This window comes from Corythoichthys intestinalis, chromosome 22 (assembly GCF_030265065.1).
Source record: "Corythoichthys intestinalis isolate RoL2023-P3 chromosome 22, ASM3026506v1, whole genome shotgun sequence".
Lineage (NCBI taxonomy): Eukaryota > Metazoa > Chordata > Actinopteri > Syngnathiformes > Syngnathidae > Corythoichthys > Corythoichthys intestinalis.
Genome location: NC_080416.1, coordinates 23,452,024 through 23,479,787, shown reverse-complemented (window position 1 = coordinate 23,479,787; position 27,764 = coordinate 23,452,024). Strand labels below are relative to the sequence as shown.

Genomic DNA, 27,764 nt, shown 5'->3' with positions numbered 1-27,764 from the left:
GGTCAAGCTCACGTTTGTCCTTGATGCTAAATGCTCGGAAAAAGTGTATGAACGAGATGTTTACTGAGCTAAACCTACCAATTCTGTTGGAAAATGATGTCCCTGGTGCCAAATTCACTGGTAAAGTTGTGGAAGGACTTACAAATGTTCAGTTAAAGAGATGGCTTGAGTGTCGAGGGCTGGAAAAGACAAAAGAAACCTTAGCTTAGCCTTAAATTTTTTTATCTACATCTTTTTCTTACGTCACTGACAATGACATTCTCCTGCTTCAACAATCTATCCTTTACCACCATATGACCTGGCTATCTTATATAGTATGTCCTCTGGTTGTCTTACGTCTCTGACCGTTCTTTTGGGAAAATAACATTGCTATTTTTGTGTAGCAATCACAAATGCTACTCGTTGACAGCAAAAGAACACTTTTAATTTTTTCATTAATAACAAATCTTAATTCTATAATTTATTTACACTTCCTGCTCACTAAAGTTTTTTTTTTTTTTTTTTACAACAGAGAAGGTAACAGTGACCGTGAGATACTTATCAGGTCATCAATTGTCAAATAGAAGCAGCACAACAAAACACCACGCTAAAAAATAAGTAAAAAATATCAAAATGGCTTACATCTTTGTCCTCTGAAGGACCATGCCAACCCAACAAAATGAATGGCCTCACCTTGCTGGCGTTAAACGTCTGCGCAAGTTGATCAATTCTTCATATTTTTTCCTTTGAGTTTTTGGTTTCGGGAAACGTATGAAGAAAACATTCTTCATATGTCATTATGCCTAGAGTCATTTCTACAAGTTCTATATCAGCAGTGTTTGATCGGCATGTTCGTTTTTGAAAGATTACCAGAGAAAACTAGCAGAAATATAATGGTTTGTATTCGAGGGCGTGTCTATAATGTCCCACTTCCGCTTTACGATGCAACGTCACGGTCTAAAAATAGCATTCATGCAGTACGCTAAGGGGAAAAAATGGACTGGCACGTTCAGCAAGTGGAAAGGGATCATAAATGTAAGTCTGAACATAGTAATGAAAATAATTCACTTAATAATGGTGGGGTCTATTCTATCCTTATAACATATGGGAAGACTTATCTAAAATACCCATATAACTGAAGTCATTATATAACAAAAACAAGGTGGTTTAAAAGTTGGTAGGGACAATTTGAGCATCCTGAAAAGTTGGTAGTCTTATGTCCCTACCATCCCTATGCAAATCTATGCCCTTGTTTATTCGCCAAGTGACTACTTTTGGTGATTTTAAAAAAAAACTGCCTCATAAAGTCCTGGTATATGCGAATGCAAGGTCCCAATTATAAGGATATAATTTTATTATTAATCATATTTATATTTTTTTCTTATGACTAAATGGGAAAAAATTAAAACATTAAAACCAAGTTGCTAATAAATGAAACGGGTTTGATAACATTTAATATTTTTAAAAGATTGTAAATTAGAATTGCAGTTGTATCCTTTTTAGCAAATAAGAGACCCCCCTCCCCCCCCGTTTTCATTGAAAATGTATATTTTTTTATATAAATGAGAATATTTACCAGTAACTCATTGTCTGCCTTTGACAACAAGACATCCAAGTCATTTAAACTGGGCGGACTGGCTCTGAATGTTTATCATTTTCTGCAGGAAATCCAATCCATTTTAACTGGGAGGCTGTCAGCCTCTTCCATTCAAAATGGATTGGACATCTAGTGCAGTCAATGGCAGTCAGAGAGGGTTAGAAAGCGGCAATGTTTTATACTTTCGTGACAAATTCTTGTGTAGATGAATATGCAAATATTCTAATTACAACGCACAAAAGGACGATAAGACAGCATTTTAAAATATGACATTTATTTCAGAAATGACAAGCAAATCATAAATACCAAGCAGCTCGTGTTCACAATAAGCCAAGGTTCCATGGTCCTGATCTCTCGCAGGATTTTTTTTCTTAAGACAACTTAATTCAGCAATGTAGCTTTCCGTGTACATGACAAAAATCAGTGATGTTCATTTCCATCCAGCAGCAACATGTCACTTAAAGCAGCACATCGATGTTTCATGGGGAACATAATCCAAAAAATATTGGGCGGCTTTTTCTTCAGAGCATAACCGAGTATTGACAAGTTTAAAAAAAAAAAAAAAAAATGGAAACAACAAAAAAAGGTTAGACAACTAAATGTGCAGAAGTCTTTTTTCCATCAAAAGTGAGGCAACTCTTATTTTCTTCCATCCTTTTGAGTCCATGACGTGAACCTCCCACATTTCAAAATCAGGCCACCACAACGCAAGAGGTTTGTAATCCAACAGCATCACAACGACTGTACATTTAAGAGCGAGACGTCACTTGAGTAGGGACTCGATCCCAGGTGGGGTGCTCTTATTTTTTTTCCCCACCGCCTTCTTCATTTTTGATTGGCAAGAGGCCTCCTGAAGAGCAAAATGTGTGGCTCTGTCAAATGGAAAAAGAAAAAGTTGACATCAATGACATGTAAACAGGTATTCATCCCACAACCTACACTCAGAGTTAAGTCAAAATTAAAATTAATATTTTTCATGAAAAAATTCAAGCAGGACTTAAATGGATGCCCGAGTCATCCATAGCCGCTTTGGGCGTTGACCTTCTAAACTTTGTTGGACGAGTCCAGAGGCGGAATACAGTATGCTACAGGCTGACACAGTTCACAATCCTATATATTTATTCTTGCCACTTATAAATACAGTATTTATGATACAGTAGTGACAAATAAATTTAGATTAAACCAAGTAAAGAATCTGATTTTTTTTTATCTACCCAAATGAACTCAAATAGAAAATGATCTTTTGATTCAGTGTGAAAATAGAAAGGTGGGCCTATTAGGATGTTAAAGTGTGCAAATGAGGATTTTTTTTTTTTTTTTTTTTTTATTTTCGCACAGCGTTGTCATTCCATAAGCTGTGCGTGTGTGAGTGTGTGTTACCTGGCTGGTGAATCATATAATGAACCCATCCTTGGCTCTGCTGCACGCCAAGGTTCCTCCATTCGGACTCCGACATTAAATGAGTCTTTGGTACACGTTTGGCAATATCCTTGGGCAACATGACATGTCTGTATATCCCAGGAAAACAGACAAAAATCACAAAATTCATTCATTAAAACCGGGTTTTGCCTCGTGTGTTTCAATGGGAGTATGTGCCAAAGCTATATATTCAAAAGGGGTACAAATACATACTTACATTCTAACAATATATAAATTATGCAGCCATACACACCTGTATTCATATTTTTCATCGTCATATTTGTCGGAGTAGTAGATCTGTTTCTGCGACATGGTGACAGCTTGGTGGAGAAATAAAAGAAGTTAGAGACAAACAGCTCAAGGAAAACATTTTGTTTTCCCCATAAATATTTAATTAATCAAATCGTGAGGAGGTCAAAATGAAATGGGCATTTTCAGCATTTGGGTAGGTGAGCTAGGCTAACCCTTGCAAAGCGAATGATTAGTTTGCTTTACACCCTAAAAAGGCAACCTAAGCAAGAACGTCAGTAGTTTATGAAACCACACACGAAATACTAAAGTTACCTTGAATGTTTTCTCGGCAATGTAGGTCGTATTTTGAAGTTTCTTTCGGCGTGTCCCAGAAACTTTATGGTGACGCTCTCTGTTTCCTACTGAAACGCGACCTACCTAAAGCCCGCTTTTCACCATTCAAATGCAACTGGCCTCTTCTCATTGGTTGACACGGCTACAGATGAAGACGGAATCTCCGCACCTATTGGTCGAACTGGTCCGTCGCTTGCAGATGACGCAGCATAACCGCGACTCACGAAAGTTTACATTTTGTTTTTGTTGTGTAACAAAATAGTGATTATTCACACTTTGTTTTGGAAGAAGCAGCGTTTTTATGTATTTTATTATGTTGGAGTGTTTTATACGCTTTTGTCTGTCTCAAATGTATCTCTAATAAATATAAAGAAGCCATTTGCCTATTTTTGCGCTCAAATTGTGTTGCTGGCACAAAATTAGGAGTTGAAATTAAATGTCTTTATTTGATAAAGCATTTTATATGTACAGGAGGAATATCAAAACGTGGCATAAAAAAAATATTGTCCTTTATGATTCTTTGACATGATGAAATAAAGGAGCAGCCAAAGCAACTGGACGGACTCTGTATAATCCCCCCTGGGTCAAATATAGCCGTGCAGACGTGTCATTGAGTGGCTGGTCCACGTCTGCCTTTTTCGCGTACATAAATACGTGTGCTCCCCCTCATATGTGCTTTAAATTTGCATCGTGAGGATCTCTAGGTCGCCATCACCTGCCAGCCATCAATCAACGCTGAAATATCGGTCAATTTTGCCTGACGCCACACTTTTCTTATGATTGGTGGAAAACAACCGAAGGCTCGGCTCATCTGAAATCCGATTGGTTAAAAGGTATCTATGTGCTAATTGGTGGAAGGACAACCTGAGTGCTCGCTAACGGTAGGATATTCTGAAATCTGATTGGCCGAAAATCTCGAACTAACGTGACGCAGTAAAGAATTCCCAAAGTTCCCAAATCGGTGGGCGATTCGGGGGGAATAAGTGGATATTCTGGGTTGGAAATCTTTCACGAAGTGAGGTAAATATTTTGTGTTGTATGTATCTAACATTGTAGCATCGTTGGGGCCTGTCGTGCACCTTGTTTTGCCGCGAATGGACGCGGAAGTGACCTAACATCCTTTGTTTACCATCACAGAGCTCATTGAACGTGTTCCTTTACTTATAAATGTCAGCCGCGTGCACGTAGAAATGCACACAAATCCACGCAGACATCCGCAATTTGTCTTGACGTGTGTCGAAAAGCGTGACCTCACTGCCGCAATTGTCCTTTTTTGGCCATTTCGCCGCCACTCACGTCAAATTGTGGACAGCGGATTCGTCATTCATACGATGGGGATGTTATTATAATAGGAGGAGTTACGTCGTTACGTAACCTCTATTACGGCTTTAATCCGTTTTTATCCCGTGTGTACACGTATCACGGCTGTTATCGACCGTGCAGTCAATGTTAGTGGTTCTCGACTCGGAAAACAAACGCTACTACTTATAGTCAGGCTGTATCCTGGACGTTTTGAACTATTACGTGTATTCTGCAGGAATAAAAGGTGAAACAAGTGTCCTCTGCGCTGTGCAAGAGGTGCCTAAAGGTGGCAATGTCGGACCACAGTAGCAGCACTGGAAGCAGCGGCTCGTCTACCAACAGCTGGACGCTCCTCACCCCTGAGGTAATGCCTTGAGACTCACCAACACACTTCTTGTCTAATTGACACAAACACATTCCTTAGCAACATGGTTGTTGTGTCAAGGGAAATCTATTAGGTAATTGTGGCTAGGAATTGAAGGGAATAAGTACTACAAAAGTAATTATTATAAAACAAATCTCATGAAATGTGAGAGGTCCATATTATTTAATTCTGCTTGTTTACAAAGATATCGACATATTTGGCTTTGATTATAGATCAATCTTTTGCTTTTAACAACATCACGCTAACAAATATAAAATATGAGGAAATATAGTTCATTCATGATGATATATTTTGAATGAGATGAAAATTTGGGTGTCCTTGTTATTGATGCTATAAGCCAGTGGTCACGAACCACCGGGCCGCGGATCAGTTCGCGGCGCATTTGCTACCGGGCCGCAGAGAAACAATTTATTAAGGACTGCAATCTGGCCTGTGGCTCCTGACACGTCAATATCCCTGTCTACCCTATAGAACCCAATCACCAACGTCACACAATCACGTGATCGCTGTATTGTGCCGCCATACTGTCCGTCATTGTGTGTCGTATTGTCAATTATCGTAGTTTGTAAAGGTGGATTCACTTGCAAATTATGGAAGCCCCGGTGCTTTCAGACGCTGTAGACTCATTGGATGAGTTGCATAAAAGCCGTTATTTGGAAAAGCTTCGGTCGATCCAGTCGCCAGATCCATATTTGATGCCCAAACCGATGTTTCCTCCCGTCCTGTCCCGTCCCGTGCGTCAGCTCGTCCTGGGACCACAAAATTTCAAATCATACTCCAGTTTATGTCACGATGAGGAGTCGGGTACCCAAAATCGGCACCGGCCCGAATATAAACCGACATTTGGTCAGCTTAGCGTCACCGTTGTCACGATTGTAAAATGAAATTTGATCGATAATGGGCCGGTGTGTGCCAAAAAATAGCTGCCCCGCGTGAAATGTTCCCCCTGCTGGGAGCGCTTATTTATAATGCTTTATTGACGTGAAACATCAAATGTTTTCATGGACGCATTACTGTAATGGATTTACGACTAAGATCATTTTTAAATAATTACACAAAATATTAGTACTGTATTTTAGTAACAAATCGTGGACTGGGCCACATAACCATCTTTGAACAGAAATGTATTATTCATGGACGCATTACAGTAATGGATTTACGACTGTAAGATCAGTTTTAAATAATTAAATTACACAAAATATTAGTACTGTATTTTAGTAACAAATCGTGGACTGGGCCTCATAACCATCTTTGAACAGAAATGTATTAGTCTACAGGTTTTCACGACCATATCCCAATGACAGTCACACAGGTATGACATTTATTAGTTCAAGCAGAGTAAACTAATACATATTCACGGTACAAGAAATTTTTTTCCATGTAGGCGCTTCCGTCAGGGGGGACATTTCATGCAGGGTGGCTATTTTTCGGCACAACACCTGTTGTTGCGCTCACCTTCTTGCTGCGCGACCGTGGCGACGAGCTTCGTAGTCTCCATCTGATGATGTAGGCGATCGTGTTGGCATCATATTGATGTTTTCGCCGCTATCTAACGGCTGTCGACACAAACGCATCATGGACGAGATAAACAAACCGTGCTGCTTTCGAGATTTGCCCTTTTAACAATGGGCACACAGCAACTACTAAAATGACCGTTTATCTTTTCTGTTACTGCAACCAACCGCCACACATGCCTTCATTATTTTGATTAATCAATGTTAACGATCGTCAGGAAGGTTTTTGGGTTCGTTTACTAGGCGGTGATTCCTTAGACAAGCAGAAAAACACGCAGTAATAGGAGGAATGTATGTAGCGGTAATACGTAAACACGATGAGCTGACGGACAATATGGCGGCACCAGAAAGGGGAGCGGAGTTGTGACGTCACGTGATTGGGGTCTGTAGACTAATACAAGTAAAGATTTGTATTGGTCGCCATGTAGTGGTTGGCCGCAATTACTAGGATGTTTGCACACCTATAGCTGTCCAGCACCAGTCAATGTAAACAGTCACTTTAGCTGCTGTTGGCAGTGTGCTGCGGGAGGCGGTGTCTTTGGACAGCTTTTTCACGGAGAAAAGCCCACCTGCTGAGTCAGAAGAGGAGCCTACAACCAAGTCCGTTCTGCATAAAAATATGGCTAAAAGCTAGCAAACAAGGCAACAAAAGCGAGTGCACTGAGAGCATGCAGAACCGTATTGCTAAAGCTAAGAAACCTTTCACGATTGGAGAAGAACTCATTATGACAACGGATATTTGCCGACAGGTTTTAGGAAAGGCAGCTGTTAAAAAAAAAAAAGGTTGATTAAGTGTATGGTGAGACATTATCCCTGAACTTAAATTGAAAACTGAACAGTGTGTTCTAGTGGCGTGGGTGTTATTTGAGCTAGACAACTCTGTAACATAAAATGTACTTTAATACTGTAGTCAGAGGTGGGTAGAGTAGCTCAAAAACTTTACTCATGTAAGGCCCCAGGGACGACCCAGGACACGCTGAAGAGACTATGTGTCTCGGCTGGCCTGGGAACGCCTTGGGATCCCGCCGGAGGGGGTGGTTGAAGTGGCTAGGCTTCCCTGCTAACGCTGCTCCTCCCGCGACCCGACCCCGGATTAAGCGTTAGATGATGATTGATGGATGGGAGTGGAGCGTTACTTCAAAATATTACTCAAGTAAAAGTAGTCATACAAAAAATACTCAAGTACAAGCAAAAAAAGTGTTTGATGAAAAGAATAATCAAGTAAAAAGTAACATTGTGAGTAACTGCTTACAATGTTTGATTTTTGTAAACAATGTTTTTTTTCTGAAAGCACAAAGTTATTTATATGAACTGTTATTATTATATGGTACTTATAACCTATTACATAACCACATTAAGCCAAAGGGGAAAAAATCGACAAGAGAAAAAAACTGCAGCATCGAAGCATCATTCATCCAAAGAGCATGGGTGCCCTTTAGTTGGGAAAAAAGTTTTTTCCGTCAATCCATGCCAAATAAAAAACTGGGTAAGAGGTTTAAATCCGCACTTTTGAGTCATGTTGAGGGCACAGTCATTAGTGACAAAAAAATACAAAAGGCAGTTGACATTAATATCATTTATGGAGGTATTTACCGTTACTACAATGATACTAATGCCTCTAAAAAATCAATTGGTTCTTCTAGTAAATTAAAAAAAAAAAAAACTATCCGTTTCAAAATTGTAGCAGTCCCTTGTTGTTGCATAACTTGAATTCAGGACATTTGCTTTGGTCTACAATTGCACAGGAAGCAGCCGCGGAAAATCCAGGACAGCTGGATGATGGCACAGAGAGCCTGGGCGACGCCCCCAGCCTGTCGGAAGAACTGGTAGCAGGTACGAAAAGACAACTAAGGATTTTGGACGTCTGTTTACGTGGATTTAATGTTTCAAAATGACCTTGCGTATTATTACAGCTGCTGTTGCAGAGATCAAGCCCAGTGACATTCCACTGCAGTGTGTCTTATCAGAAGAAGGCCACCAGGTTGGTACGCGACGAGCAGTGGCGTAAGTGGGAATGTCAAATTGAAGTTCTCGCGTATAAAATATTTGGATCTCAGTGAATATTTGGATGACTGAAATCTGGCTATGATTGAAATCAATGGTGATGTCATGACTAATTTGATTTAGCACCTACTTTGTTGGATGCTCAGAATGTTAAACAAGTATTAGTTATGATTATGGTAGATTTTTTTCCAACATAGTGTCCTTAACTCATTGGCTGCCATTGACAATGATAGGTGTCCTAGTAATTTAAACTGTGAGGAGAGGCTGTGAACCCTCATCAGCAGATGTCCAATCTATTTTGACGTATAGTGCTCTTAATGGGAGACAATGAGTCAATGATAAAAATAGCTTACACATTTTTAATATGATCACAAAAACATTTTTAAGATTTTTAGATTTAAAAAGTGATAAAGTTAAAAGTAAACAAAAATGTAATATATATATATGGCGGAAAACACAGACAAGACTGAAAAAGCAGTTTCTGCTCTTGCACTCCTCTTTAAAAGAAACTGCGGTATTTTAAGCCAAAACAGCTGTTGTGTTCGATAGAACAATATCTATATATCTATGTCTATATGCTGCCATAGCAGATTCATGGCGCATTAAGCCCCGAACTATTTTTAATTTGTCCGTTTTACCCTGAAAACCCCCGTTTACAGACATCGCGCAACCGCTTTTGTTTCAACCTAGCCATAAAAAGAAGGTAAGCAATTATATTTATTATTCGAAATGTCTGTCATTTTTAGCTTGGAATCGTTAATTGATGTGTAATATTTAGCTTGAAAAAAGAAAACGACTTTAAAAAAAAAGTTCACTCGCATTGTTAAACTTTTAAACAAATTACGTCACAATGAAAAATTTGGCGTCTGTAAAAAAGTCACAGCGTCTGTAAAAAAGTCAGATTTTTTCTACGTCATACCTGTCGCTTAATTGTACTTTTTTGTTGTTTTTTCGCATTTTCCCCGATATGTTAGATGATAAATAATCAATCCAAAGAAAAATTGAAAAATAACGTTTAAAAGGGTAACTATATGAAAAACAAAATCACAACCACTCCATGTTGTCTGCGATTTCTGCATCGCAACCCTTGTTATATCACCATGTTTCACCCATAAAATCCCCCCAAAAATTTGGCTGTGGCCATTCACAGTTATGTCTTGACACTCGGTAATACATGCTACATTGAGTTTTTGGTTCGAAACAAGGTAAATACGCGATATCTCGTTAAAATCGTGGCGTCTTTAATTCTGCTCTCGCGTGCTCTCGCCTCCAGTTAGGGAGTTGCTGTTTAAACATTTTTTAATTTAAATGCCCTCCTGTTCAAAAATTTTCTTCCCCCAGAAAATTGAGATTTTAAGCTTTCCAATGATGTATCACACATGCATATCGGACAATTTTTTAATTTTGCCAAATTGGGGTCTCAGAGCAGACAAACAAAAGTGGTTGCGCGATGTCTTTAAACGGTCTCCAGAGTAATACGGAGAAATAAAAAATAGTTCCGGGGCTTGATGCGCCATGAAACTGCTATGGCAGCAGTTTATTTTAAAGAGGTGCAATAGCAGAAACTGCTTTTCAGCCTTGTCTGTGTTTTCCGCCATATGTAATGCTTTTACAAATGTATTTTTATAAATGATATAGTGCTGCAACGATTAATCGAATAACTCGAATATCGAAAATATTCGAATTAAATTTTGTTGCTTTGAGTATTCGATTAAAGTGGCGTTGTAATGGTTTATTTTGAAAGTGTTTGCATTTAGTTTAAGTGATTTGGGGTGGATACACTGGCCCCTGCCTCTTTTCACGTGGCTGAATCCAACTGCTCCCTGTTAAGACCAACGCCAGCTAAGTTTTAGTTTAAGCTAATGTTTTTTAATGCATTCATAATTGAGTTTATTGGTATATTTAGCTGTTTTTTGTGGGAATATGTGTTTGAAGCATTTGTTAAGAGCATTGTGAAAAAATGTTAGCATTTTATAGCATTTAATCTAGCTGACATTTTCTTTGTAAGTTAGCCGATTTTTCTTTTGTTGTACATAGATCCTCTTTTTTTTTTTTTTTTAATTATACCGTTTGAGGCTCAGCTGAGGTATTTTAATTTTTCATGTTCCTTATCCGATTGCTCGATTATTCGAACTAACAAGCCCATCGATTAATCGACTACTAAAATATTCGATAGCTGCAGCCCTGAAATGATAAGTGTTCTAAGTACTTATTTTAAAAAATGGCATTTGTTTCTGATTTTAGAAAAATGTACAGATTATAATTATCCCAAATTAAATACAAGTGAATGTACAAAATGAAGTCTTATATATACAGTATTTAAAAAAAAAAATCTTGTCCAAACTTGACAAAGTCTTTATGGATGTAAAATAAGAGGATGGGAGATAAACACACACAATTAATTGCCAGATATGTCAAGAAACCACCCCAGAGTCCGGTGACGGTCCAACCCTTTGCTGCCCTCTCCAGCCTGATGAGCCCGAAGCCACGGAGCCGGAGAGTCAGCCTCCGGTCATTCACGATATCGTGCTTAGCTCGCCCAGCGACAACGAGGACCCGAGCGCGGCCTTCGTATCTAGCATCGATTTTGGAGCGCCGCAGGATGTGACGGAACCCGATGAGAGCACGGAAGAAGCCGTCACAGAACCCGTCACGGATAAAACGGAGCCAGTCGTCGACGCGCCCCTCCCCGTTGAGATAGTCACAGCCTCGGAACTTTCTTTGCGTGAAGAAGCTGATGTTACGGAAGCACCAGCAGGCCCTGTTCCAGCTGATCTCGTACCAGAGACCATTGGCCTGACAGAGAAAGAGATGTCTCCTGTGGTGGAGGAGGAAAAGAAAGAGGAGGATGAAGAAGAGGAGGAGGAGAAAGAGGAGCTCTCTGTGTTAGAGAAGCAACAGGAGCAGGAAGAAGGTACTTGAACTCAATTCAGTCATCTGAAAACATCTGTCAAGGACTAACAAACATTCGTGAATCTACACCACTGATAAACTATACAGTGGCTATAAAAAAGCTGTAAAATAGCTTTTTCTACCCATAAACTTCATAATGATATTGACGGGACACATCTTTCAGACACTGCGCCACACCTTCAAGTAGGGGGCCATCCCACACTCCGCTTCAGTCGGTCGCAGTTATTCTCACAACAGATGCAGCGATCCAATGCCGGATTTAGGTTGAAAAAATTACTAAAGCTGTTCCGCATAGAAACAGGAAGGATTGTCTCAGGAGTGATTTGTTTGAGGATTCAAGGTAATTATTATATTTTTCGTACCATGCGTGCATTTTGAAACGTGAAAAAAAATCAATGGGAGAAATGAACCGCTACGGCATTTGGCGTCAAAATTCGCAATATTTACGTGAAATAAAAGCTAACTGCCCAGTTTTTTGCTTTCAAACAAGAATCTAGACTGTTATATGTTCATATCTATAAAGAATTCAGGGATTTAAGCATTCACAAGAATTTTTAACGTAAAAAGCTGATAAGTCGGCGTCCCAGTGGCTTAAAGACTAGCAGCACTTTCGACATATTTACGTAAAATAAATGCTAAATGCCCTGTTTTTTGCTTTTAACCAAGAATCAAGACTGTTTTACGTCCATATCTATAAAGAATTTAGGGATTTAAGCATTTATTCACAAGAATTTCAACGTAAAAAGCTCTTTGAAAGACTAGCAGCAAATTTGACATTTTTACATAAATCCTAACTGCTGTTTGTTTTTGCTTTTAACCAAGAATCGAGACTGTTTTACGTTCATATCTATAAACTGTTTTACGCCCATATCTATAAAGGATTCAGGGATTTAAATATTCACAATAATTTTCAACGTTTGTGTTCAGCTTGACAGAGATAGGCCCCCAATTAATCGGCCCCGCACCCAGTGTTCCATTAATATATTATGAAGCTACCATTAATATGACCTTTAACCTTTTAAACTCATAAAGAAACAATTTAATTGAACATCTTAACCATATTTGAAGTTAAATAGAAGCACGTCAACCTGGCAGATGTGTTAGAACCCTCGCTTATTAGGGTGTTTACACTTAGGCAACGGCATCAGATCAGTTATCAAAAGTTCCGATTATAGGTTACAGGTGATGTTACCGGTAGAAAGTTTGTAAATGATTTAGATTTTAATATTGCAACAGCATCCAGATATCCTGTTGATATCCGGTCACTTCCTGTTGATTTGGGGACATTTCAGGGACACGTCCTATTGCAAGACTGTCAATGGCATTGACTTACCGTAACTTTCGCACTCTAAGGCGCACATGAATATAAGCTGCACCCTTCAAATTTGGCACTAAAACGGCAGTTGTTCATAGATAAGCCACATTGGACTATAAGCTGCAGCGGTCCTTAGTGTATTACGGGATATTTACACCAAAATATATTAATCGGAAACACTTTATTTGACAGCAGCATCATACCACTATCATAAGACCAAATGAACCACCATTCATTGCTTCAAGAAGCTTCATTTGGCCATCACTGCTCCCTTCGGGGAGAGTCAACCTCTGCTGCTACCCGCTGTCAATACTGTTGTCATTCAACATGCCTCCTAGCATGCATCGCAGCGCTACAGATGTAAATAACAATCATTGTTCATGTTCTGTGCTAATTATTTCTTCAGTTATGTTCCAGTTGTTTCATTAGTGACGACATACGACTGTCATTAGACAATCATAATTATGACATGGCACTCATGAGTATTAATAAATGCTTATAACAGTTGATTTATTGTTATCCGGCAAATTATCTTACTTTTGAATGGATGTAAAAGATCCAAGCTGGACATGGAGTTAGTAACATTATTTGCCGGTTGACACTTAATGACATCTGTCATAAGCATTCAGTAATGCCCATGATAGTGTCATGTCATGATCATGACGGTTTTATGATGCCGCTGTCAAATGAAGTGTTACCTCTTAACCCAAATAAATCAACAAATTAGCTGCACTGGACCCAAAGAATTCAAAATGAAGGAAAAAAGTAGCATTTTATAGTCCGTAAATTACGGTACTTGGGCGCCAGTTGGATGCCAGTGGGCTGTAATGGTATGTTTTTGTTCAAAAATCACAACCACGCAGGGTTTTTCTGCCATTGAAAATGAATGGGAAATTTGGACGCACATGGCCGTCAATGGCATGGGCGTGCATGGCTGTCAATGGCATCGACTTACTTGAGCGCCAGCTTAATGTCAATGGGCTGTCATGGTAAATGGTCAAAATCACAAGGACTTGTTTTCCTGCCATTGAAAATGAATGGGAAATTTGGACGTACATGGCTGTCAATGGCATCCCCTTAGAAATTTATGGGAAAGTGATGGGTGAATTTTGGGGAAAGTTTTTGCCAAATTCTGTATACAACTTTTATGCCCCATAGCGTCCTGGAATTTTTTATGTAGACATTTCCTGCGTACAGGAAATGAGGTTCGATTAAAATAAAATGGTAACACAGTATATGAAATGAAGTTCATAAAGATAAAAGAAATATTTTCTCCTTTAGAAACCCCAGCTAGCTGCCACGATGAGGGACTTCGCAGAAGAACCGCCCCGTCCGGCTCAAAAACATCGGATGAGGAAGACGAGGATGAAGAGGAGGCTGAAATGGAATTCAAACTGCCAGAAAAAAAGGAGTACAAAATGGCGTGGTCGGCAAAGAAGTGCATCATCGGTGTCGCCGTGTTGCTCATCCTGGGCGCCCTGTTCCTAACCGGTGAGCACGACGCACACACGCCGGACAACTGTTCGTTGTGACGTTAAAACGCCAGACAAGTTTTTGATCAAATACATCCCAGCGAAAGAATCTTTCAACAATTTTGTTTGTTTGTGTAATAGTGGAGAAAAAAATCAATAAAAGCCAATGTTTCCAGGAAGTAGGCAGACATTATTAAATGAATGAACTGTTTTAGTCAATCAAATGTGAGTATTTCAGATAGTCCGCCATTGCTCGTGACTTCAGTTATACCCACAATTTTCCAGGTTATTGTGATGTTTACATAAAAGTTGTCACTTAGCACACTGATTTTGCTAGGGGGGAAAAAAACACTATTTTGTGTATTTTGTCCTTAGTCGATGTACTGCAGTTATCAGTCTAGACTTATCAGCCCAGTTTACTCTACTATGCTCACTGTCGTGTAGTGTATAGTGGTTCTTACACGGATCTTACTTAGAAAGAAAAGAAAAAAAAACAAAGAAGGCTGTGCCAGTATGCCAGTGTTCGCCTTTCGGCTTTACAAACAGGATAGGCTGAATACAACAGTCCACCTCGGTTTTTGGCGGCCCTTTTAATTTTATGTCTTTTGGACATAAATGATATTAGGCTAGGTTCATACTGCAGGTCTTAAGGAACAATTCCGATTTTTTTGTCATATCTGTTTTTGTGGCGTGCCCGTTCACACTGCCTTTGTCAATTCGCAGTGCGACACGCGCTGAGCAAACTGACCCGCACACACAGAAGCATAAAAAGTGACTAAACATATACATGCTGGCTGTACGTCATTCCAGGGTGATCATATTTTGATTTCCAAAAAGAGGACACAAATAACGTTAATAATCACGTTAGTCATATATTCAAAGTTTATATGGATTGATAGAACGCACGCAAGCACTTGAAAACAACTCTGGTCCACCGGACGTTTCCTTTCACTTAGCTGAGGGCTTGTTGAAAAGATGGCTTCTCACTTTTCACGCCTACAAAAGTGTCAACTCTGTTCGGCACATTTTCTGCCCAACTGTGTTACTGTGGGTAAAAGACTCCTCGTTTAAGGATGACTGTTGCATTTATCCCAAGCCAAAATGTGAAACAGCCTTCGTCTGCGTCCAAGATTGGGGAAAAAAGAGAACACGACAGATCCAGAACAGGTATAGTAACCTAAAGAGTGCAGCTACCGTAATTTTCTGACTATAAGGCTCTACTTTTCTCCCTCATTTTGAATAATGCGGTTTATAGTCCAGTCCGGTTTATTTGTTGACTTTTTGGGTTAATATATATATATAATAGGTACATTGTCATGGGCATTAATAACATTATGAATTATGTCACTAACTTTGTCCAGCTCATCGGTCATAAGCATTCATTAATGCTCATGGCAACGTCATGATGGTCTTTTGAAAGTCTTATGGCGCCACTGTCAAACAAAGTGTCACCAAATACTATATCTAGCATTTAATGAAACAACTGGAACAGTAACTGAAGAAATAATTAGCACAGAACATTTTGATCGTTAATTACATCTGTAACGCTGCAATGCATGTTAGGACAACAGTGTTGACAGCAGGTGGCAGCAAAGTTTGACTGTCAACCCCCAAAGGAGCAGTGATGGCCAAATGAAGCTTTTTGAAGCAATGAAGCTTTGCAGATAATTGGTTCAAAGCTTCATGGGGATTCATTTGACAGTATTATGATGCTGCTGTCAAATATAGTTGGTGTAAATATCCCATAATACAGTGAAGACAGCTGCGGCTTATTGTCCAGTGCGGCTTATCTATGAACAAATGCCTTTTACGTGCCAAATTTGAAGGGTGCGGCTTCTACTCCGAAAATTACGGTATGTTATTTTTGCTCTTGATAACTCTGTTCGACAGTGCCCGCTAAGATTGTAGACTATCGTGAAGAGTGCACAAACATCAGAAAATCTGCCAATTATATGTAACAGTATGTACAGCGTATCACAAAAGTGAGTAATTTAGGTATATCTTTTCATGGGACAACACTGACAAAATGATACTTTGACCCAATGAAAAGTAGTCTGTGTGCAGCTTATATAATAGTTAATTTTCCCCTCAAAATAATTTAAAATATAGCCATTAACATCTAAACCCCGGCACAAAAGTGAGTACACCCCTTAGAAACTACGTACATCCCTAAATGTCCAAAATGAGTACTGCTTGTCATTTTCCCTCCAAAATGTCATGTGACTCGTTACAGGAGTGCTGTCAGCATTGCTGCAGAGATTGAAGAGGTGGGGGGGGTCAGCCTGTTAGTGCTCAGACCATACGCCGCACTCTACATCAAATTGGTGCGCATGGTTGTCACCCCAGGAGGAAGCCTCTTCAGAAGATGGTACACAAGAAAGCCCGCCCGTCTCATCAGACCATAGGACATGGTTCTAGAAATCTCTGTGCTTTGTCAACATGTCTTCAGCAAACTGTTTGCGGGCTTTCTTGTGTACAGAAGAGGCTTCCTCCTGGGGTGACAGCCACGCACACCAATTTAATGTAGAGTGTGGTGTATGGTCTTAGCACTAACAGGCTGACCTCCCACCTCTTGAATATCTGCAGCAATGCTGACAGCACTCCTGTAGCGAGTCACCTGACATTTTGCAGGGAAAATGACAAGCAGTACTCAATTTGGACATTTAGGATTGTACGTAGTTTCTAAGGGGTGTACTCAATTTTCTTGCCAGGGGTTTAGTGTTGTCCCATGAAAAGCTTTACTTAAATATCTGCATAAATACGAGTGGTGTACCCACTTTTGTGATACACTGTATTTCTTGTTCACTGTGTTCTCATTAACATGCTGATTCTTCTCCCAATGAGGACGCTAAATCGAATGGTCTGCTCATCTTACTGTTAGCCTGCAGCCGGGTCTGGCCTTCTGACACATCCTGGCAAGTTACCTCCAGTACAAAGGAGCGTGGGTATAACTGATGTCACATTCGTCCCAAAATCGGCACCTCCTATGAGCTGTCATTTCCTGTAAACATACAAGTCATTTATTCTAGGTCTTGTCTGTTTCTTTAATGCTAAATGGAGGGTGGATGACTAACAGAGCAAACAAGTTGTTGTCCAAAGCACTTTACTAGCCTGACACATGCACTGACGTCCCCGGAAGCCAAATAACCGGCATGCCTCTTGGGCTTGTATTATCGCAAAAGACGGTGAGGGCTTTTAAGTTGTGTATAGTATGGCAAAACATCCAAGTGGCGCAAAGAATGCTCATCAAGCTCACACTTGCCGCTGCCTTTCAATCTAGTGTAAGATTGACAGCTTGTCTTTGTGTGTGTTGACAGGTGACTTGGATCCCACTGAAGTACCTGTTGAAGAAAGCCAGGTCTGGTAGTCTGCTTGTCATTTTTATTAAATATACATCGCAAATAAAAGCTTTAGCTGATGACTTTTTGCGATTACATAATTGTTTGGTTTTTTTAATAGCTTTCTTGACATTTCAATTATGAAAATCCACACTGATGCTGAAATTAGCAGAAATTCTTATTGTAATCGGCAGCCACTGACAGCGCTAGATGTCCAACCCACTATTGACTGGGAGGGAAGTCCAAGATTAGCATTAACAGTAGTGCTGCAACAACTCAACTCAAGTAGTTTGATTAGAAAAAAGCTTCGAATCAAATTTAGCGGATTCTAGGTACTTGATTAGAAAAAAGCTTCGAATCAAATTTAGCTGATTCAAGGATTCTTTTAGAATGGCTTGATAATGTTTGCATTTTTATGGATTTGGTGGATACACTACCCTCTAGTGGCAACATGGCTGGATCCAGCTGCTCCCTGTTAAAACCAACATAAGGTTGTAAGTTTTTGTTTCAGCTAATGATTTTTTATGCATTTGTAATTTAGTTTAGAGGTGTATTTAGCAGTTGTTTTTTTTTTGTTGGAATATGTGTTAGAAACAAGTGCATTGTAAAAACAGCGGACTTCTGCTATGCAAGTTAGTCAGTTGTAATTTCTTTATACTATTTGAGGCTAAGCTCAGGTATTTTATTTTAAAAAGAGTTTATTTCTCTTGTGAAATGAAAGTGCACTGTACTTGGGAATGTTATTTTGTATTGACATTTAATGCTCTTTTCAAAGTACAATCTTAGCAAGCTTTTATTATACATCTCCTAAAATTGATTCTCAAACGCAATAAGGGGATCCACAGGTAGAGAGACTTGTAGTTCCTAAAAGAAACATTATCATGAGTTAAAATAATTTGATATTGAAACCCCTCTTGATGTTTTCGTTTTTATACAATTTGTAATGAGTTTAACTAGTAGGTCGCCATTGTTGTTGACGTTGCAGGGCGGTGATGTCACATGGTTACGCTGGCAGGCTTCCAGAGTGACTCTAGCGACATAAACATGTTATCTGTTCAACCCTCTCAATTTGAACTCGAGAGGAACATTAATTAGCATGACAGCACTGTTGATATTAGGGCTGCAGCTATCGAATATTTTAGTAGTCGATTAATCGATGGACTAGTTAGTTCGAATAATCGAGTAATCGGATAAGGAACATGAAAAATTAAAACACCTGAGCTGAGCCTCAAACGATATAATTTTTTTTAAAATGAGGATCTGTGTACAACAAAAGAACAATTGGCTAACTTGAATAGAAAAAGTCTGCTAGCTTAAATGCTATATAAAATGCTAAAGTTTTTTTTTACAATGCTCTTAACAAGTGGTTCAGACACATATTCCCACAAAAAACGACTAAATATACCTACAAACTAATTTAAGAATGCATTAAAAAAACATTCGCTCAAACAAAAACTTAGCTTATGTTGGTCTTAATAGGGAGCAGTTGGATGCAGCCATGTGAAAAGAGGCAGACCAGAGGGCATTGTATCCACCCTCATCATTAAAATTAAATGCAAACACTTTTAAAATCAACCATTACAATGCCACTTTAATTAAACGAATACTCGAAGCAACAAAATCTAGTTTGAATATTTTTTTCTAATCGAATACTCGAGTTAATCGATTAATCGTTGCAGCACTAGTTGATATTTCACAAAACGAGCAGAAAAAGCAAAATGAACAGGAAAGACGGGACGAGACGAAAATGTGCTGCAACGGCAAAACGTCCGCGTTTTCATACTAAAGATGCCTTAAGAAAATACTTAAACGTAGTAATATCAAATAAGGGTGGTTCAAATGTGCTACGTGACTAATGTGATCAACAGATCAACAATCTGCTTTAAAGCTACCACAAGAAAACACAATGCGTAAAAGTATGAGAGGGAAACACATGCAAAAAGTATTTTGAGGCAATGAAAAGGTAATTTTAAAAAATCTATAAAAACACAAATAATTACTCACCGCTTTTAATGTGTTGGACGTCTCGCCACGTATAATTGAATTGCAGTAACCCGGAGTTTTAATGACATTCTACGTCATCACACCGAGCGTCTATAAAACATGGCGCCCCCCGAAGGTCAAAACCTGTACTAAATAAGATTAAATCAATGGAAATTACAGTATTTTATGTGTTTCTAATAACATTTTAGCAAAAGAGAATAATTGTTGCATAATAGAGCCTTCAAGTCAAGTTCGAAGTTTCTTCCGATTACTCGGTTATTCGTACTGATGAATAAATGCGGACATCTGTCGCCTTCAATTCAAATTTCTGCTGCATTTGTCGTATTTTGATATTTTCTCATGTATTTTTTCACACTAGTGTAGCTTGTTCAATAATTGACCACAGTTATAAATGACAAGTCAATTTGACTTCCTCTTTTTGCTCCTCCGTCAAAAGCCTGACACTCTACCAAGCAAAACCGACACCGTCCTCAGTGCCAGACTATCCACAGGTTAGTCTGCACCGAAAATGCACATTTTATATGGGAGTGCATATTTTAATTAGTATACCAGCCGATTCACAAAAGACAAAAATGAATGACTCTTCTTTTACAGCTGATAGGAAGCTTCAACCCATGGAAGTCCATGAAAGGAAAGTTTTGGAGCACCTGGAGAAGAACCGGCAGGAGATCACAGCGGGAGTGAAGCGCTCAAAAATAGAGCAGAGCGAACACAAGAAGAGAAAGGAGGACAGGAAGCACCGAGACGAGTGGGAGACCAAGAAGCTGGAACGTCTCCAGGACCGCAAGGAGAGGAGGAAATCCAAGCCGTGGAAAAGCCACCAGAAGCAGCGCGCCAATGACATGGCCGACTTTTGGCGGGTGCAGGAGCAGAAGCTGCGGCGCCCCATGCGCCCCCGCCACCCTTGCACCACAGTGGAAGTCTGCGCCGCACAAGAGGGCCTCTTCCCCGTGGAGCGGTCAGAGTTTGAGGAGCTCCTGGAGGGCTATCTCAGCAAGCTGGAGGGCTCTCCAAGGGAGAGCAAGGACTACCTCCGCTGGCTGGTCGCCGATTTGTTCAGCGGCAACGTGTTCCCGCACAACCGCCGGGCGTTCGGCGATTTCGTGGAAGACGTGGCGGATATCCTGGAAGACATGGCGGACGCCGCGGAGGGCGGCGACGAGGCCCTGGAGGAGGCCATGGAGGAGTTTGAGAGGGAAGCCCTTTGGAAGTTTGCTCTTACAGAGAAACAGTGAGCGGGTCAACGTCTTGTTGCCCTCAGAACTTGACAATATCCCCGGTCCCTTGACTCAGTACAGTAACCCCTCGCGAATAGGGACCAAGCCCTGGCGCAGATAGCGAAAAAAACGCTAATTGATTAAAAAATTACTAATTTAGAACCATCACTTAAACGTTTTAACCTTTGAAATTTCAGTTTGCATTCTTTGAAGCATGCTTCTATTGTTTCCAAAGAGGTCAATATTGTCATTTATTTGAGCCAATGGAATGCAGTACTGTTTAAGCTATTTTCCCATACAGTAAAGATGCTAACCTCTACCACTAACAGGCTAAACTGAGCCTTGACTAATTTTAACATCGCATACACTGGGGGTTACTGTAATCCCGAGTCTTGTTTCTCTCGTTCTCCAACCTGGAATTTTCCCAAAGAATCCCTCAAAATGGACAGGTTTCAGTTGCAGTATTTTTGCTTTATATGGAGATAGCCCCTTTGACTCATTAGCTAGCTCAGAATTTAACCAGTCACTTGGTCACTTAACAATGTTATGTAGCACCTACTGAGGCGCAAAGAGTTAACATTCACACAGTGTTAGTGTTCCCAAAAGACTGGACAATATGGCCTCTAAACAAAATTGTGTCGCTAACGAAATAGCAGCACCTGCCAAAGCACAACCGGTCAAATTGCCATGTCTTTTATGACACAAGTTCCATGCTTAGTGCTCAAATTAACGCAAGAAGCAGTGAATTGAGTCATTAATGACTGAATCTTTGTTGTATTTTGCTTGATAGTCCGCAGTGTTCATGCAAGGATGTTTACTATTGTCATATTTATTTTGCGTTGTACCGCATATTTGGAAGGTAAACTTGCTGATGTGCCTTTATATTGTTAAGAAAAAATGAAAGCAAGCTTTCATTTGGTCATGCTGGATTCAAAGGAATGTCATGTTGGGAAATGAATGTGAATCTTGCATTGTGCTAAAACACTATTTTCAGGAAGGATATTTTTGACAGTTAATTTGTTTTGGAACGTCTTTGCTGTGTTTTCTGGTAGTTTAGTGCACGTCTTCAGATTTGCCTCATGGCCTCCCCTTATTCTGTCCAGTGTTCAATAAATAAATGACTTGAGGAATGTTGCGATATGCTTGTATTTTGTCGGTTTTGACTAGAGTTGGTGTGAAATTTCTTTTGTATTACAGCAATTCTTAGAATTAAAATAAGTAATAACTATTTCGCCGCACTTCAAAGAAGCATGTATCACGCCTAGTCGCACAAATATGTAGCGATGCATTCACCACCAAAGAATTTGAGTAATGGCAGGTGACAAACGCAGCAGGTGCCGATCGTGCTTTGAATTCTGCTTGGTAGAGCATGCTTACCCATTAGCTGCCATTGGCAGCGAAGGACGTCCAACAAGTGCGTAGGTTTGCATAGGGACGGTAGGGACATAACACCCAACTTTTTCAGCATGCTTAGAGTTCAGTTAAATAGGTCCTTTAAATTGTCTTCCCATATTTTGTAAGGATAGAATTGACCCTACCATTATTAAGTGAATTACTTTAATTGTGGTCACTTTTCCCCCTTTTCACTTGCTGAATGTGCCAGTCCATTTTTTCGTTAAAATGCAAGTTTGATTGGCTAATGAAGCGGCCAACAAAAGACGTCAATGTTGTGGACTACGAATTTTGCCACTGAAAGTCCAACCTGCATCAAAGTTAGCGTAACATTAAACTGTGTGAACTTGCTAACCTGGAAAAATAAGAATTTTATTCATAAAAATATTATTTGCAGCCTATGCAGGTATTTTTTCAGATAATCGTACATGAATCATAATGTAATCCGATTTAGATTTTTGAGATTTTTTTAGACGCAAAACGTCACATTTGCTTATTAATAATCATGACGTTAGCAATTGTTGCTCGGCGGGTCAAGCTCCCGTCCTTAATGCTAAATGCTCAGAAAAAGTGTATGTTTGAGATGTTTACAGAGCTAAACCTACCAATTGTGTGCAAAAATGATGTCCCTGGTGCTAAATTCACCGGTAAAGATGTGAAAAAACATACAAATGTTCAGTTAAAGAGATGGCTTGAGTGTCAAGGGCTGAAAAAGAGCCAACCTGACCTGATTTTTTTATCAATAATAAATCTATAATTTACACTTCCCCCTTACTAAAGTTTTTTTTTTTTTTACAACGGAAAAGGTAACATTGGCAGTCAGATACCATTTAAATTTTTATCAGGTCATTCATTGTCAGAAACAGCACGGTAAAACGCCACGCTAAAAGGACCATGGCCCCCAACAAAATGTTTACTGCATATGAAATGTGAATGGCTTCACCTTGCTGGTGTTAAACTTGGTCAAGTTGATCCATTCTTCACATTCTTTTTGACTTTGGGAAACGAATGAAAAAAAAACATCCTTCATATGTCGTAATGTGTCGAGTCGTTTTTACAAGTTCCGTAGCAGCAGTGTTTACTCGGCATGTTCTTTTTTGAAAGATTACTGGCAGAAAACAAGCAGTAATAACATGGATTGTATGCGAGAGCGTTTCCCTGTTGGCCCATTTCCAGTTTACGATGGCGACGTCACGGTCTAAAAAAAGCATTCGAGCAGTACACTATTGCTTAACCCACTGATTGACTTTACAGATGAAAATAAGGGAGAAGATGGGGAAAAGGGGGGCAACTATTTGAAGCAATCAATGTAAGGCTCTTGTGGTGAAGGACATTGTACGCTAACGTGTAGTTCCATATATATGTTCAGTAGTATATACCCAAAAATTAATTTTATATCAAGCTAGGGGGAATTCCCCCATTTTGTAAAATGATTTTCTCCCCTGAAATAACAATTTTAACTGAGTGGTCTTAAGACAAATGTTTATTTTTGGAATTCCTGGATAGAGATTATTAACAAGTTTGTATTTGTTGTGTTTGTTAATATGATTTATGTTCAAATATTGAAATTAAAATTTGATAATAAACTCCAGACATTTATTCTGGAATTTTCCAAATGTTTCTTAAGTAGTTTTTGAAAAATAAAAGGTTTGAATCGAACGGTGTATCACCTGAACTAATACGTATGGATGTATAAGTCAATACAAATTTATTTAGCATTGGTCATTTAGCCTATCAACTAATTAGGTTCATATTCGTGAGAAATGTAGCCCTGACGCCCATTAACCAAATCTATTTGGTCTTATTGATGTCCTATGCCCCAGCATAAAGTGTACCTACATATCGTCCCTACCAATGTTGGGACCAAACCTATGCCCTTGACGTCCAATCTGTTTTGACTAGGAGCGATTTGGAAATATTAATGCTAAGACCTGCCGATTACGATGACCTCATGTAAGTGATGTTTTGTGTAAACTCCATTATGCTTAGACAGGCTTGATCCACCAGTTATCTGTCAATCTTCACCTTAAAACATAGCGTCATCAGCATTTTGTTGTGGAAAATCAGGGCCGGTGGTAAATTTTCCACTGATTCCTGCAAACCCTTCGTTGCGTTTAAATAGATGAGCATCATCGTCTTGAAGGCGAGACGTTCCTGCTTGAGCACACCACGCTGTCCGGTAAGTTGTATGTCTCATCGCCATGATCCCCTGATTTAAGAATTTAGGTTAGCTTTTTTTCTAGTTTGAACCAGCATGGAGGCCGCCATCTTGACTTTGGTCAACCAGTTCAAGGCGTACGCGGGCAATGATGGGTGTGCTGGCACACTAAGTCGGGATGAGTTCCACCAATTGGTCGCCGCGCAGCTTCCCAACTTTGTCAAGGTAAGTGTGTTTGCCCTCTTGAATCACATTTTGCACTCGCTGTCACACTTTGTTGCCCGTCTAAGGTTGTAAACAACAGTATTAAAGCCACTTAGAACTCCCAATTTCTGTCATTTTCGCAGCAGAGTGGTTTTTAAAAAAAAATCCCTTTTGCAGATGCATTTGTCACGTGACAAAAAAATGTAAGATCATAAAGCATAATGGTCAAAAAGATAGTAGCACCGCATGACTATGCTTTCAGTTTTTACCTCATTTTGGTACATTACCTTTTACTGCAGTATTCCCATAGAAAATTAGAATAAATAGTAAATTAGTGTGTATGATTATTACATAAAATGGCATAAATGCTAAATCACATATATAGGCCTACAATTAAATAAGTGAATAAATAAAATGGACATGGAGATATAAATACGATTTTTTATACTATATTCACTGTTATATATATATATATATATATATATATATTAGGGCTCTCAAACGATTAAAATTTTTAATCGCGTTAATTACAGCTTAAAAATTAATTAATCGTAATTAATCGCAATTAATCGCAATTCAAACCATCTATAAAATATGCCATATTTTTCTGTAAATTATATATATATTCTGTAAAATAATTTGTTGGAATGGAAAGATAAGACACAAGATGGATATATACATTCAACATACGGTACATAAGGACTTTAGTGGGCATTTCACTCTACTGTCATTTAAATCTGTCTATGCTGTCCTCACTCCGAAGCGTCTACTTTTTCCAAAGCTAGACAGCTAGTGAACGACGCCTTAATAATCAGACTTCTTCCTTTTTCATCTGATTTATTAATAAAAGGGCCTCAAACCATTGTCCTCTTTAGACCGACGTAAAACTACAAAAAAAAGTACATAAGCATTGCATTAGCAACAACGTTAGCTTAGCACGCTATACAGGTTCACTAAACATAAACAAAAAGCGTCTCATACAAAAAATATAACATTTCGCTTACTAACATAATATGTACATTCTTTACAACAACCATACTTACGGACAAATCTTGTCCAAGGATCATATAAGCACAACATTATCAGCCCGAGACGTCGTGCAGCCATAATGAACTGGCAAGAAAACAATAAACCATGTCGCATAGCGACCACAAGAGTTCGCTGTTGGACAGCACAAAAAGCCTTGCTGTAAAACTTACCAAAAGGCAGAATACTTTCTGAGCGGGACGTGTGCGTTAATTGCGTCAAATATTTTAACGTGATTAATTTAAAAAATTAATTACCGCGCGTTAACGCCCTAATATATATATATATATATATATATATATATATATATATATATATATATATTATATATATGTCAACATCAAAATCAATAATTGCACCATAGTAGTTTTTAGGGCTGCAGCTTGCGATTATTTTAGTCATCGATTAATTGATGAACTAGTTTGTTCGAATAATCAAGTAATCAGATGAGAACATAGAAAAAAATTCTATTAAATAAATAAATGAGGATTTAAGTACAAAAAAGAACAATTGGCTAACCTACATAGCTAAAGTACGCTAGCTTGAATGCTATAAAATGCCAACAGTTTTTTTACAGTGCTCTTAACAAATGGTTCAAACACATATTCCCACAAAAACAGCTAAATATACCTATAAACTAAATAAAGAATGTGTTAAAAAACATTAGCTCAAACAAAACCTTGGCTTATGTTGGTCTTAACAGGGAGCAGCTGGATTCAGCCATGTGAAATGAGTTCTCTCAAATTCACTGTTGCCACTAGAGGGCAGTGTATCCACCCAAATCAATAAAACTAAATGCAAACACTTTAAAACCAAAACATTACACCCTCACTTCAATTAAAAAATACTTGAAGCAGCAAAATTGAATTTGAATCTTTTTTCTAATCAAATTAATCGATTAATCGTTGCAGTGCTAGTACTTTCACAAAAATATAAATTAAGGAATGAATCATTAGTTTATATGTAATATCCAAAAAGAAAAATACACAATATTAAAGTCATTGACATTATATTTTCTATGCATATTTTTGCTGTGATGTTTTACGTTACTGTGTCATGATTTATGATATTTTGCTGCTCATTTAACTCAATGGCTGCCATTGACCTCAAGAGACATCAATCTCTGTGAAAGGCAGCCAAAGAGATAAGAAAATTCGAAACAGTATCAGCCCTTTGCATCTCTTACTTTTCTTCAGACCGGCGATTCTGGCGCAGTGGACCGCCTCATGTCGTCCCTGGACCAGAACGCCGACGGCGAGCTGACCTTTGACGAGTTCTGGCAGCTGATCGGCAAACTGGCCGCCCAGCAGGGCGCTTAGAAGCGCGCTTCCTGGTCCCTGCTTTTGTTCCTGGTTAACCGTTGGCCCAGATTAAAGGCCTCATTGTGTCCCGACTCTGCTCCCTGTCATTCATTCACTGTACGCCCAGCCTTGATTTAGCGGCCCGCTGTAATCCTACACATGATATCTTGTTGCAGCCAGCGAACCGGCTCGGCCCGTCATTAAGCGACTGTACCTGCTAGCGTGCTCGCTCATAGTATCCACCCCATCTTATTGTGTTTACTATCTTGTCAACATGACTCACATTTGTCTCATTTCCAAGTCACATCACTCAAATGAGACCTTTTTAAAGTCAATTTATGATCAATTGTCATGCAGTAATTTCCATGAATCGGAACAAGTCTTACATACCACAAATCACAAAAGTAATTGAGGCACTAACTCAAATTTTAGTATCCAGTCATCAATAAGGCTTGAGCTTTGCTAGATTTGTATGTATTTGTGGCAGTCAGGCATACAGTGGGCTTTTTTCGCCATATGATAATCATTTGGGAATGGGACCAGTTGTCACTGCGAATACAGTAATCTAACCTGTAACATTTTGAACTCTTTCAGGGACAGGACAAAATTCAAAAGTTGACACTTAACAGTTTGTTTGGA

At 39.1% G+C, this 27,764-nt stretch overlaps 3 protein-coding genes across 6 annotated transcripts; 2 read left to right on the top strand and 1 right to left on the bottom strand.

Annotated features, from left to right (window-relative positions):
- Window positions 1–1,833: 1,833 nt before the first annotated feature.
- Window positions 1,834–3,706, bottom strand: LOC130910710 (cyclin-dependent kinases regulatory subunit 1). The gene is made up of 4 exons (XM_057828217.1): window positions 3,560–3,706; window positions 3,249–3,315; window positions 2,957–3,084; window positions 1,834–2,448 (listed from the first exon to the last, which is right to left on the bottom strand). Exons 2-4 carry the CDS (start codon window positions 3,305–3,307, stop codon window positions 2,402–2,404), a joined length of 234 nt encoding a protein of 77 aa, XP_057684200.1. The 5' UTR covers window positions 3,308–3,315; window positions 3,560–3,706; the 3' UTR covers window positions 1,834–2,401.
- A 445-nt stretch (window positions 3,707–4,151) lies between these two features.
- pbxip1a (pre-B-cell leukemia homeobox interacting protein 1a) lies at window positions 4,152–22,174 on the top strand. 3 transcript variants are annotated; one of them, XM_057828692.1, is made up of 9 exons: window positions 4,152–4,413; window positions 5,118–5,246; window positions 8,527–8,614; window positions 8,695–8,762; window positions 11,195–11,699; window positions 14,295–14,504; window positions 17,803–17,843; window positions 20,264–20,318; window positions 20,422–22,174. In XM_057828692.1, exons 2-9 carry the CDS (start codon window positions 5,175–5,177, stop codon window positions 21,060–21,062), a joined length of 1,680 nt encoding a protein of 559 aa, XP_057684675.1. In that variant the 5' UTR covers window positions 4,152–4,413; window positions 5,118–5,174; the 3' UTR covers window positions 21,063–22,174. The 3 variants fall into 3 exon arrangements, with proteins under 3 accessions (XP_057684675.1, XP_057684676.1, XP_057684674.1); XM_057828693.1 differs by having other exon boundaries at window positions 4,152–4,461; XM_057828691.1 differs by lacking the exon at window positions 4,152–4,413 and adding an exon at window positions 4,462–4,600.
- A 2,315-nt stretch (window positions 22,175–24,489) lies between these two features.
- Window positions 24,490–27,217, top strand: s100a11 (S100 calcium binding protein A11). Of its 2 annotated transcripts, XM_057828338.1 has the most exons (3): window positions 24,490–24,615; window positions 24,680–24,819; window positions 27,021–27,217. In XM_057828338.1, exons 2-3 carry the CDS (start codon window positions 24,691–24,693, stop codon window positions 27,141–27,143), a joined length of 252 nt encoding a protein of 83 aa, XP_057684321.1. In that variant the 5' UTR covers window positions 24,490–24,615; window positions 24,680–24,690; the 3' UTR covers window positions 27,144–27,217. The 2 variants fall into 2 exon arrangements, with proteins under 2 accessions (XP_057684321.1, XP_057684322.1); XM_057828339.1 differs by lacking the exon at window positions 24,490–24,615 and having other exon boundaries at window positions 24,668–24,819.
- Window positions 27,218–27,764: the final 547 nt, after the last annotated feature.